A 13,244-nucleotide genomic window follows, 5' to 3' on the forward strand; every position below is an offset into this window, starting at 1 on the left:
ATGGGACATTATAATTGTTATGTTACATTCTTATACTGAAGTGACTTTCATATGTTGATTCGACATTCTAAAGTTCATGTGACATTCTAATGTTTTGTTAATTCTTATATTGATGTGACATTTCAATGTTTATGTTACATTGGTATATTGATGTGACATTCTTATATGGATGTGACATTAAGGTGTTGATGTGACATTCTTATATCGATGTGACGTTCTTATATTGATGTGACATTCTTATATCGATGTGACGTTCTTATGTTGATGGTTCAACCATGCATTGATGTATCCTTCTAATTGTGATGTGACATTCTTTCATTGTCAGTTTAACAGTAAGTTATTGTGCATGTTCTTTAAGATACATGCTGTATACACCCTTTTATATTGGCGGGCAAATCAGTTCTAGTCTTGACTTTTAACAGAAAACATCGATTTCATTCAAATTCGAAAAAAGGATGTTTGTATACATGTTTGATATGTGTTTATATATGCATGCATGTCCGGATAGATTCCGTAGTTCCTATATTCTGAGGAATGAATTAGGGGTTATCTGTTTTAGTTAAGCCCTACGTGCATCGCTACGGTAACACGTTTCATCCACCGGGTGTTTTTCGTGGGCGGCTGTCATTTCTATGAAGGATATATGATCAAATCTGTATCACCGTTAGTAAGAATTAAGAGGCGCAATTAAGACACTTTGAAACTTTGCAATTAGTTATTGTTGACGCCTGGTAGTATACAGGTTTGATCAGGGCATGTACCGGAGGGGCCAGTAACATTTAGACAGAATGGAACAGTATGTTCGAGCTTTTCATTGTTGTTAAAGTATTTATGTAGAAAATTTGCTTTAAAAGAAAATTGTTTGTATGCGTTTGTGTGTGCCACACTGCTTCAACATGTGCCAAAATAAATATCGAAGTCTTTCCCCATGCAAACATGTGTTAAGTCTTAACGTCCCTCTGCACAGTATTGTTTTTTATCAAACTATATTGATTTTGTTTGATTTTAATAAATATTAAAATTCTATTTTTCGTTATGTTAAATTCTTTGATGACCTAATATTTCAGTTTTTGGGAATACCCAGTAAAGGTATTGAGTAATGTCCAAATGTGAATTGGTTACCCTACAGGAGAGGTGTTTGCGTGCAACCACTATCTAGCAAGGAAAGTTACCTCGTTTTAAGAAAGCCGACATGGACCTTGTAGTGGCACTCTTATTCAAAATACACATGTATAACCATCATAGATTTTGACTGATAAACCTTAAACTACTTAACTAGATAATGCATTTGTGGAAATTATTCATAACTGATAACAAGATTGTAACCGTTCATTTAGCGAATATACTATGTTTTAAATCTTTTTTTATGGAGAGTCTTCCATCAGAATTATCAAACTGGAAAAAGATTCTTATTTTAGATATACGATATCTAAAGGCGGTACTGGTTATATTATAACAGATTAACTTGTAAGTCAAATAATATGCATTTATACTTAGATTTTTCCTCTTCTCAGCCTATGTCATTCAAACGTGGCATTTCATATAGCCAGGCTAAACGCTACAGACGTATTATCTCAAATGATAATATGTCACGTACGTCTTTAAGTAGTCTGCGTTATGCTGAACAAAAACAAAAACAAATGCTAAGTCAGCCATACCATATTCTTTACATTTATATCAATTTAACAATAACTATGTTCCTTGTACCATTTCCAGATCGTTTGAATTGAAAAATGAGCTTATCGACCAAGACAGTGCTAAGAAACCCAATTAATATCGAAAAACCACCTTTGACTTTATTTTTTTAAGAAACATGTATAATTCCAATGTGGATATCGGAAACGAGAGTTGCCGAATTGAAAGTTTGATATAAGTGTTTACATCACGAGTAAGTACACAGCCAGTGCGTGTAAATAAGTGTACGGTATGTAGCTAAAATACTTTTGTTGAAGTCAATATCTATATGAAAAAACTACAGAAACACGTCTTAAGTAACACCTTCGTATTTGATCCCCTACACACATATTTAGAACACCGCTTTACCAACTTCATTTGGCTGAGCTTTGTTAGTATATGAAATAAAAATAAAGTCGGTGAAATTTGTAAATCGACGAAGAGGGTATTTTAGTTACTCAGTACAGTCTTATATCGATCCCTGTCTCGTAGCGGCATTTAAACCAGCACTGCTTCCATCTACCAATATTGTCTTACTCAAGGACAAGTTAAGATAGCTTAACAGTATGTATTTGTTGCCAAACCGGTAATCTCCCATTTACAAAAGACGGAATTTAATAAAAAGTCAGCCATAAACAGAATGGACGTCATTAAGACAATCTCGAAATTCTACCATATCTGCATTTAAACAATTATCCTTATATGCAGTTTTAAAATGCTGATTCCTTTTTCTTTGCAAAATCCGCCATAAAGTCTTCAAATTCTGCAGTTATTCTTTTTCGAATCAAGTTCTCTGAATATTTCTTTTTTCTCGTGTTTATAATATGCTTCAGGGCTATATATTTCTTTTATTGTAATGAAGTTATGCGTTGTTCTGTTTCAATCACCATGTTGCATTGCAACAAGTACCTTCTTGACCTGTACCATTCAAACAATAAGAACATTTTTATTCTTTAATACATTTTAGGTCATCATCTTTTCCAAATAAATTGTATTTGAACGCATTTCTGTAGCTTCACAGAACATTTTGAAATGACTTACACCCTTTCTATATGGTCCAAATTGTAACATTTGGAGTACCTGAACGTTAAACTCTGATAAGCGATAAGCTGGTAGGTATGAATGCATGTACTCCTACATAATTGCAATGCATTTCATTGCTGTAAACCTTATTCAAAATGGAGTCCCATAACAGCATGCGGTTCTTAAACTATGTTGAGGGCTATATTTGTAAAATGTACGCACTTGTAAATATTATATCAAAGCGGTAACAATTGAGCTAGAAACGAAAACGAACAGTTCACTTTGTTAGTTACCGTAATTTTATTTCAAACAAAATTCTAAAATCCAAACACTTCCACTTCACAGAGATGCATGTACTCAAAATGTGGGTCATTCTGCTGCACCCTGATCCAGCGACCTGCAATATATAGCAAAAATTTAAAGAGTGTCCATGTTTACTTACGTATTGAGTCTGAGAACAAAACTTTATTTTTTAATTCATTCTATAACGAATCAAGATTTGTTGTTTAAAGTCTCGATTATCATCCTTATGTCAATATTGGGAAAAAGTTATAACATAATACGCTTAAAATGTATCAAATGTTAGCCTAGAAATTGTTATGTTGCAGGGAAAAGTAAACACAAACATTTAAGGTGTTTTGAATTTCGGTTCTGAGGGAGGGGCGGATGTCAAAAGATTGTTTACAGTGTACGGTACTCGACCTCTAACGAAAATTCATGGATCCAACCCTGACGGCGTTAGTGAATGTGGACCCCCGTAATAAATCATTTCATATTTATTTGTCATGGTTTTAAATTAATAACAGGTGCGTTCTTATCAATCTTCTCATTTGCCTTTTACTTTCGGTTTTGATCTTTATATTGCAATGCAAGTTCACGAAATTCGAAACAAGGTAAGATTTATCACGTTTTTGTCGTTGTTGTCTGATATAGTAAATTACATATTTGTATGTGTGTAATCTTTGTTAAGATGAGTCGTTTTGATGAATGTATGTGTGATTTTGTTGTTGTTTATTGGATGAATTAGCACTGTTGCTCTGGTTTGCCGGTGATGTCTTTATGTGGAGGTATTTTATAAAATATTTTGCTTTATGATATATAAAACATTATGAGTAAACAAGAAGCTAAACATTGGCCATAATCTGTATTTAAAAACACAAGGCAAATGGCTTACAAACACTGAATGAGATACACACCACGTACAAACAGTACAGACAAAAAACACGTGTATCATTATAACTATCAAAGTATGATGAGGTCACTGCGTTTGAACGGGAGTTTTAACGCTAGTTTACGATTACTCTTGCTCACATAAGTCGTTCATGCAGTTTTAACCGAAAGATAATACTGGCCTCAATGAAGCTCCCATTCTATATATAAAAATATTACAACTCTCATAAATTTGTCCCTTCTTTATATATATAATCTCGATCGGTCCGTATATCACTGCCTCGCCAAAAATGTAATATGGACCGCTGACGTCATACGATTGGTTAGTGAGGCTTGCTATTTTCACAACGGCGAAAATTTGTCGCAAGTAAACATTATCAGGTTTGTTAAATAAAACATATTTAAATCGCTTTAAAAATATTGTCTTGTAATGAAAAGTGCTCGGTATAATATAAGAAATATAACACACCACTTCGGGCCATATGGCATTATAAGGACCGGTCAGTCAGCCCCCGAAGGTGAATGGACCTCTGCTAACGCCTCGGTCCATACACCTTTGGTGGCTGACTGGCCGGTCCTTATAATGTCATATGACCCTCAGTGGTGTGTAATATTTCTTAAATAGACCATTGAGAAAACCAGTTTTATAATACATGTACAATTAAAACAACATGGACACGGTGACCCTGTATATGTGTACAATGTTCGAGGCATAACAGACGTTCGACAAGAAAAAGCATAACATCACAATACACCAAATAAAGATTACAATCGCATTAAAATGTCTTGTTTAATAAATGTTCGATTTCGTCTTAACGTCAAACATCAACTCTTTTGTCACTGAAATTTACAAGGCGGTAGCATTCGTTGATTTTTTTGCTTCAATATTTATGCAGTCTGTGTTTTTTGTATTGAATCGGTGTGTGCGGTGGGTTTAAATATCGCTTTCGCTTTTAAAATGAACGAATATTTAAATGTTGTCTTTGTAATCTTACTAAAGTGGTTTGCTTTTGCGCCTATGATTGAAACTGATCATTATCAAAATTAAAAAATCCAATACATACTCGCAACAGGTCGATGACAGTGCATTACAATTATTGTCAAAATTCATTAAACGATAGTTACAGATAATTGCAGTTTGCACTACAATGTTAGAACCGCCCAGGTTGTATTCAATAAAATAATTATCCTTCGCCAAGTGGTAATTGAACCGCTCAGGCTTTATTCAATAAAATAATTATCCTTAGCCAAGTGGTAATTGAACCGCCCAGGTTTTATTCAATAACATAATTATCCTTCGCCAAGTGGTAATTGAACCGCCCAGGTTGTATTCAATAAAATAATTATCCTTCGCCAAGTGGTAATTGAACCGCTCAGGCTTTATTCAATAAAATAATTATCCTTCGCCAAGTGGTAATTGAACCGCTCAGGCTTTATTCAATAAAATAATTATCCTTCGCCAAGTGGTAATTGAACCGCTCAGGCTTTATTCAATAAAATAATTATCCTTTGCCAAGTGGTAATTGAACCGCCCAGGTTTTATTCAATAAAATAATTATCCTTCGCCAAGTGGTAATTGAACCTAGTGGTAATTGAACCGCTCAGGCTTTATTCAATAAAATAATTATCCTTAGCCAAGTGGTAATTGAACCGCCCAGGTTTTATTCAATAAAATAATTATCCTTAGCCAAGTGGTAATTGAACCGCTCAGGCTTTATTCAATAAAATAATTATCCTTCGCCAAGTGGTAATTGAACCGCTCAGGTTTTATTCAATAAAATAATTATCCTTAGCCAAGTGGTAATTGAACCGCTCAGGCTTTATTCAATAAAATAATTATCCTTAGCCAAGTGGTAATTGAACCGCCCAGGTTTTATTCAATAAAATAATTATCCTTCGCCAAGTGGTAATTGAACCGCTCAGGCTTTATTCAATAAAATAATTATCCTTCGCCAAGTGGTAATTGAACCGCCCAGGCTTTATTCAATAAAATAATTATCCTTCGCCAAGTGGTAATTGAACCGCTCAGGCTTTATTCAATAAAATAATTATCCTTCGCCAAGTGGTAATTGAACCGCTCAGGCTTTATTCAATAAAATAATTATCCTTCGCCAAGTGGTAATTGAACCGCTCAGGCTTTATTCAATAAAATAATTATCCTTCGCCAAGTGGTAATTGAACCGCCCAGGTTTTATTCAATAAAATAATTATCCTTCGCCAAGTGGTAATTGAACCGCCCAGGTTTTATTCAATAAAATAATTATCCTTAGCCAAGTGGTAAATGAAATAAATGTGTTTTTGCATTAGTATGCATGAAACGCCGGAGTACCTGAAGTATTTCTGGGACAGTCTATTGTGACAGTGTTGCCTTCGCTGGAGTGACCAAAGTACGCCCCACATTTTGTAAACAGAGGCGAGTTCCTGTCAAGTTTCGTGGCGTTGACAGAGCTGACCAGGACAATAAGATGGAAACTGCGACCTGGAGCAAAGGTAATAAGTATCTTAATAAAGTCGAGCTCAACTATTTCATTTTGAATACTTAAACAAATAGAATCTCATCCGATATCAAATTGAAAACAATGTAACAGTTGTTGACAACGGCTTTTGTTTTAACCTCATGAGGGTTTTTCTTATGTCTATTCGTGTGATATTAAAAAACAAATATATACAGGAATTAAGTATGTAAGTTCCTCTGATACAGACACACATATACTACATGGTATTGTGATGAAACGCTATCAATTCGATGATTTATAAATGGGTGTAAAATAAGAAAATTAACATTCTGTAAACTCATATAATTTGTGCGCTATTTATGTATTCTGCAAGGATCAGTTATGACTCTTGTATTCCTAGCTATAAAGTAACTAACAAACGCCCGAAATTTATTTGTAAATGATCATTTTATCAATGCCGTAAAAAACTACTTTCACTAGCTGTATAAACATGATAGAGATTTATGACTTATCTGACGACCAAAACCGTCAGCCAATATAGAACAAAATACAATACTATACCAATATATGCCATTAAGGAAACTATACTGATAGCATAGACATCATAAGAATTTTAAACTTAAATGCATGTGTATTGCTATTTGATACTATGTCGATATACTGGTATTACCGTCAGCTCCTGCATCGTCCCGTTCATGTATTTTAACTTTCGTGATATGGAAGTCCTTTCCCAGATCCACCGCCCACCAGGGATAGTTTTCGCCCGCATTGTGTGTACAGGATTTGCCTGTGTAGTAGTTTTTAGTGGTGTCACCGTCTACAGCAAGATCTGCAGTTCCATTCCAGCTTACGGAGCTCTGGTAGGCAGGGCGATGTAATGCAAGGTTCACAAAAGCTTTAAAAATAGGTATTCAAGTTATATTCAGACCACATCTATGCAGTTTACCGAACAGACGTATCTAACGCAGGTCACAAATGCTTTGCAGATAGTTTACTAACGTATGCAAGTACTGCTTACATCAGGCGTGTGATAAAGGAAGGATTTGGTGCTAATAATGCCAATATTCGCTACGACAGTTTCAGATACATTTAAATAGTTTCGTAATGAGATGCCATTTAACTTGTATGCAGACATGCAGATTGACAAACCATATCAATTACCATCCGAATACATTTGATTGAGCCATGTATTTTGTGTAATAAATTAGCGTACCTTAACGTACCGTGGTTGGCTGATTGCCGCCTTTAACCGTTCGGTGAAAGTGACGAACGAAAAGAAGTCTGTTTAGAAGTTGCAGGTTAAGTGAATTGAATTCGTGTACTTTTTTTATTCTCTTACTTACACGTGCAGTTTTGGTTGCACAGATCTGTAGAGCAGCAGTAGAGACACCGTTGATGGCTGATGGACACCTGTCGCCGCCCGATTATAGTGGCAGACCCAACCTGGTCCGACAAAGTTTCGCAGATCTGGAGGGACAATGTTAGCATACTTAAAAATGTTAAAAACTCACATTTTAATGTTCAAACAGTTTTTTATCCTTTGTTTGAATGCAAACAAAATGGGACTATACATATCTTATCATATCACCGTATCCGTGGCCTAGTGGTTAAGCGTCCGCCTACGGAGCGGGAGGTCGTGGGTTCGATCCCTGGCCGCGTCATACCAAAATACGTTAAACATTGGTACAAGTAGCTCCCTTGCCTGGCGCTCGGCATTTAAAGGGTAGTGCTTGGAAAAGTGGTGTACTCAGTACTGGTTTAACCCAGGAAAGTTGTACCCCGTGTATCGGTGCATTACACCGAGCACGTAAAAGAACCAAGGGGTCTCTTCGAAAAAGAGCTAGGGTATCGCACCCGGACTTCCTTGTATCCCACCACTGTCTCTTCATTGTGCTGTCCCTTCAGCAAAAACAAAGAACTCCGTTGGAAATAAGTGCTTGCACTTTCACGGGTTATCCTTGACCGCAAGGTCTAAAGAAATACATACATACATACATACATCTTCAGTATGTTTCACCAGTCTGCCTTATGACCTACTTTCTCGAAGTAGTTTAACCCTCGGACTTATTTACATGATTTTTACAACAATTCCTACTCCAACGTTATTTAATTGTTACATGTGAAGTAAAGGCTTGGTGATTTAGTGCAATAAAACAAAGACAGATTTACACACAGCCAAATGGCTTACCAAACCATCATTGCTTTAAATGTTATAATTTCTTCACTACAGCTTATTGAAACGTAGAACGACATGTAAACTTTTTTTAAATATCATAAAAAAATAAAAAATAGTAAATCCAATAAAGAAATGAAATTTGTTAAGAAAGGAAATATACATTTTTAATAATAGTCGCATGTTCTGTGAAATGGCGCTTCAATGTCGCAGTATATCAAAGCGGAATAACCGCCGCGAGCATGATATGCCTCGATCTGCTAGAATAGGTATACTTGGGTCAATGCGTCACATATCTGCTCATGGGCTTGGATTGACCAGAGCAATATGCTTGCACGTAAATGCTATCAGATAACAGTTATACCGTCGTGTTATCATCTATTTATATTGTTGATGTGCATATTGTTACCTCATAATCCTCACAACCAGACCAGAAAAACACATCACCGTGTGCTGCTGACAACTGTTGTACGCTGCACGCCTAGAAACACAAAGTTTAACATAGGAAAAAAAACCTTTTACCCCAAAAGACAATCTTAATGACGTTTTAGTAAATTGATATTTTGTTTCGAAATGGGCTTGAGATTTTTAAGAGACTTTGATCGTTATTTATCGTAATTGTGCAATTAAACAGAAACATAAACTTGCTATTAATAATGGGATTCATGAATTGTCTCTATAAAATGTTCATGAATAATTAACATATAGCTCATTTTGAAAAATGAAGTTTAAACAAGATATCTCTGAATCTATGAGTACCTGCTCCGGGCCACATGTCAGCGACGATCGGCAATCTTCGGGATTTTCCGTTCGTTCGCACGAGAAACATATAGGCCCTGCAATATATGTTTTGCAGTTTGTATTAGAATTGTCTAACACTATTTGTTCTGAATATAAAAAAAGCCCTGATAGGTTGATTTTGTTCTCTAAATTGGAAAATCTTGAAAGAAGTGATTAGTCATAACAGGAGTTGGTCACAGCGCTAAAGTTTTAATTAATAATACACAGCACTGAGGCTCATATGAGGACCGGTCAGTCACCCACCGAAAGTATATAAAACGACCAAATCGTTAGCCGAGGTCCATTCACCTTAGGGGTTCCTTTTGGCCAAAGCTTAATATTCTAAAGCGCGTTCAATTCGGTGTGTTTTATTAAACAATGCAAATATGAACGACCATTTTCGCCTTTGTTAAAAATTGAAAGCTACACTTAACAATTTTATGACGTCAGCGGTCCGTATTATATACGAGAATGACTTAGTATAAGCTATCATAGCTTTCTTCACAATCTTTGTTAAATATATAACGTATAAACTAAAACATTCGTTTCGTTGATGTATTATATCAATGGGTCATTGGTAACTGAATGACAGATAATTAGAACCGAAAGTTGTTTCTTTTGTAAACATAGATGTGTTACATACCTTGGCCGTATGCATTCTGCATCCCAGCTAGCGCGAACATAACATTCATTAAAACAACAACAATCATGACTATCTAAGGTTGTTTGTATTAATATTATGTTTCTAAAACCGAATAAATTATGTATAATTATGTGTTATTCAGTCTACGTAGTTTCGACTGACCTGTTACTAATTGATAGCAATAAGATAAGAAAGTTGTATATAGATGCACGCCTACTCTGTCAACGTGAAAGAGCTGTTACGATAAGACTAAATTTGCAATAATCATACATATATACTCCCTTAATCCAGGAAACAAAAACAAACAGTTGATATGTTTAGCGATAGCCGATCGTTTAGCACTCTGGGTCAGAGGGTCGCGGGTTCGATCTCTACTCGGAACTCCGTCAGTAGTTAGTACTGGTTATCATTGAGGAATGGTAAATGGTTATTATTTACATATACATAGCAGTTCAACAAAAACTTAATCATTAGTTCGTCGCTAAAACAGTTTTACAGATTTTAGGTTACATATCATATGTAACACGTGAGCTAGCTGATTATTTATAAATGTGTTGCCTATCGTTCTTTTTATGCACTACGAAATGGAATGAATACATTTACGGCAATAACTGCTTCTTTCAGCACACATAGTTAATTAAGAAAATAACTGAGGAACTTGAATATCTATTTACGATAATAACTGACTTTAGCACAAATAGCTGAAGTAGGAAATGAAAATGGCAATCCAACAAAACAAATTGGAAGGAGAGGACTTAGAAATAAAATTATTTTAAAATCATTTATTTTTTAGGTTTGAAGAATGTGCAAATACATTAACGGTAATAACTAACTATTGCAACACACATAGGGAATGAAGCCGTCCATTCATGAAGGTAAATTATCAATACGAATTTGAATAGGAATTATAACATTCTAAATTTTCATTTGCAAATGCATTAAACGATAATTACTGAATATTTCAACACACATAGGAACTGAAGGTGGCCCGTCCATAAGGTTATCCAATAATACAAATTTGGCGGGAATGGCCAGAAATAAAAGCATTTTGTTTATCATTTTTTAGTTATAAGGAACGTGCACATGTATTAAACGATAATAACTTAACTTTACAACACACATAGGAAATGGAGATGGTCCTTCGGGAAGGTTATTCATCAATACAAATTAGGCGGGATGGCCAAAAATCCAAAATACATTAACGACAATACCTGACTATTACAGCTAGCACGGGGAAGGAAAATGGCCATTCACGAAAGACATTCCTCAATGCAAAGGGGATGGAGACGGCCAAAAAACAAATAATTTCAGAAGTAAATGTATCTTTAATTTTTTAGGTACATGCACATTCTTTTGTATGATAAAACAAACGAGCACTGTTTGGTGTAACCAGGAGTTAAATGCATTGAATGAAGGAACAGTTTATATAATAAGTTGAATTTTCGTTTGCTTTCAAACATTTCTTTTTCAAAATGATTATGAATTATGTGTTTTTGTTACACAGTGTTCAAGACTACCCTATCAATAATGTCTTATTGGCGTATTGTAATTATGATTTCAAAAAAGAAATGTATTGGAAAAAGATATTAATTTACATTCACTTCCTGATTACAATAACGCAATTATTTTTTAATGGAAGCAGTTGCCTCAAATCAACAATACATCGAATCTTGGATAGGGTCGAGTAGTTTTGCGTGTTAAACCTATATTAACACTTGAGAGATTCATTTCAAAGCCTATTTGAACTAAATTCTGTTCAAATTCTGTTAAGATCTCCTTCTCGATGATTTGCTTTGCTCTTCGAAAAACTTTTATTAAGCATGTGTAAAAAGTGAGCCTTATAAGTACAGTAAACATGTCTGTTTGATATGTAGAGTCAGGACTCGCTATGTTAAACTCTGATATCTCAATGTTCTGGTTAAGTCGAACTTTTTCGAAAGTGTCGGGGTAAGTTATATCCTTTTTGGTATTCCGGTTATATCGAATGTTCGTTATATCGAATTATTTTCCGAGGTCCAAACGACTTAGACATAGCGAGTTTTGACTGTATGTGTTTATTGTCGAACCCCGTTGCACTGCGGTGAGTAATTACGGTATGTTTATAAACAATACCTATGTATTTAACTAATAGTATGTATTGTGAGTTAATGTTAAGGAAATGTTAAAGGCACTCGCTTATGTTTTTGGACCATTTTCACGGTAATACATCTGAAAACACTATTAGTTATTTGACACTTTGGAGCCTTATTTGCGGAGAAAAATATACGATTTTAGTTTAAAAAACTTGTAGTAGTGGGGAGCGAACCCACGCCGGTACAGTCAATAATATTTGAAAACTGACACCAAAACGACTCAAACATAATCTGAAATGGTTGAGAACCTGTAAGCTTTTATTCCTATTTCTACTGACCGTCTCATGTACTGTGACTCCAGTCTTGGCGAGCAGTCAAACGTGGCTATTTGCAACGAAGTGCATCGTTTTATTAAAGCAACTGATGGTTTCACTCCATATGTTGCTTAATTACTACTGCGACTTGAATTTCCACCAAGGCCTACACCGATTATTTGGGCTGGGCGACCTTACTACCTTACTTTCTATCTTCTTCTCACTTTCCCTTTTTACCTATTGTCTCAATATTTGACTACAATAACAAACAGAGCCTGGTCATTTTACTTCAATTCGAAATACTTCAGCAGTTCACTACAGTACATTTGCAACGCGATCACATACATTTTGTATAATAAATATGTAACATGATAATCTTGACTTCAATTGCACTAGTAACCTTTTGTATCCGCAACTATCTTTGTCAATGGATTAGATTCTTAAATTTTACTTATTATCTCTACAACCAGATTTATACTGACATATATAGTTTCTCATTTGTTAAACATATTTAATAATTCATTATTTCATTTTCTCTAACTATCGATATTCCAATTTACACAGTATATACGTGTTTTGCTGGAATTAATTCATTTATTTATAGTACTGTTTGCAGAAAATAGAAAAGAGGTTTCATAAAAGCCTATGGCTTTCTCCTCAATTCTATATATCATATGTGTATGTTGTAAATGTTTATTTGTTATAAAAAAAAATACTGTTTAAACCAGACATGATGTTGTTTATGTTGTTTCGGTCAAGGTAGAACCTTTGATGATTGGCATTGCGGGTTAGGATTATCTCGACGAAAATTTAAAAAAAAAAAACACCATTGGTGACGAACTTTAGTTGTTACTATTCTAGAACTGTGTCCTTAACACAAACTTTCTTTTTCTCGTCGACCACTCGTACACACACGAACACCAAACAGACTTTGTTCTT

The 13,244-nt window shown here is 34.9% G+C and overlaps 1 protein-coding gene across 1 annotated transcript; it reads right to left on the reverse strand.

Moving 5' to 3' along the window:
* Positions 1-2,978: 2,978 nt before the first annotated feature.
* On the reverse strand, positions 2,979-10,061 carry LOC128218737 (fucolectin-like). Its single transcript, XM_052926422.1, has 7 exons — positions 9,920-10,061; positions 9,256-9,332; positions 8,906-8,977; positions 7,667-7,790; positions 6,994-7,218; positions 6,197-6,346; positions 2,979-3,094 (listed from the first exon to the last, which is right to left on the reverse strand). Exons 1-7 carry the CDS (start codon positions 9,984-9,986, stop codon positions 3,015-3,017), a joined length of 795 nt encoding a protein of 264 aa, XP_052782382.1. The 5' UTR covers positions 9,987-10,061; the 3' UTR covers positions 2,979-3,014.
* Positions 10,062-13,244: the final 3,183 nt, after the last annotated feature.

The sequence above is a fragment of the Mya arenaria genome, chromosome 15 (assembly GCF_026914265.1).
Source record: "Mya arenaria isolate MELC-2E11 chromosome 15, ASM2691426v1".
Taxonomy (NCBI): Eukaryota; Metazoa; Mollusca; class Bivalvia; order Myida; family Myidae; genus Mya; species Mya arenaria.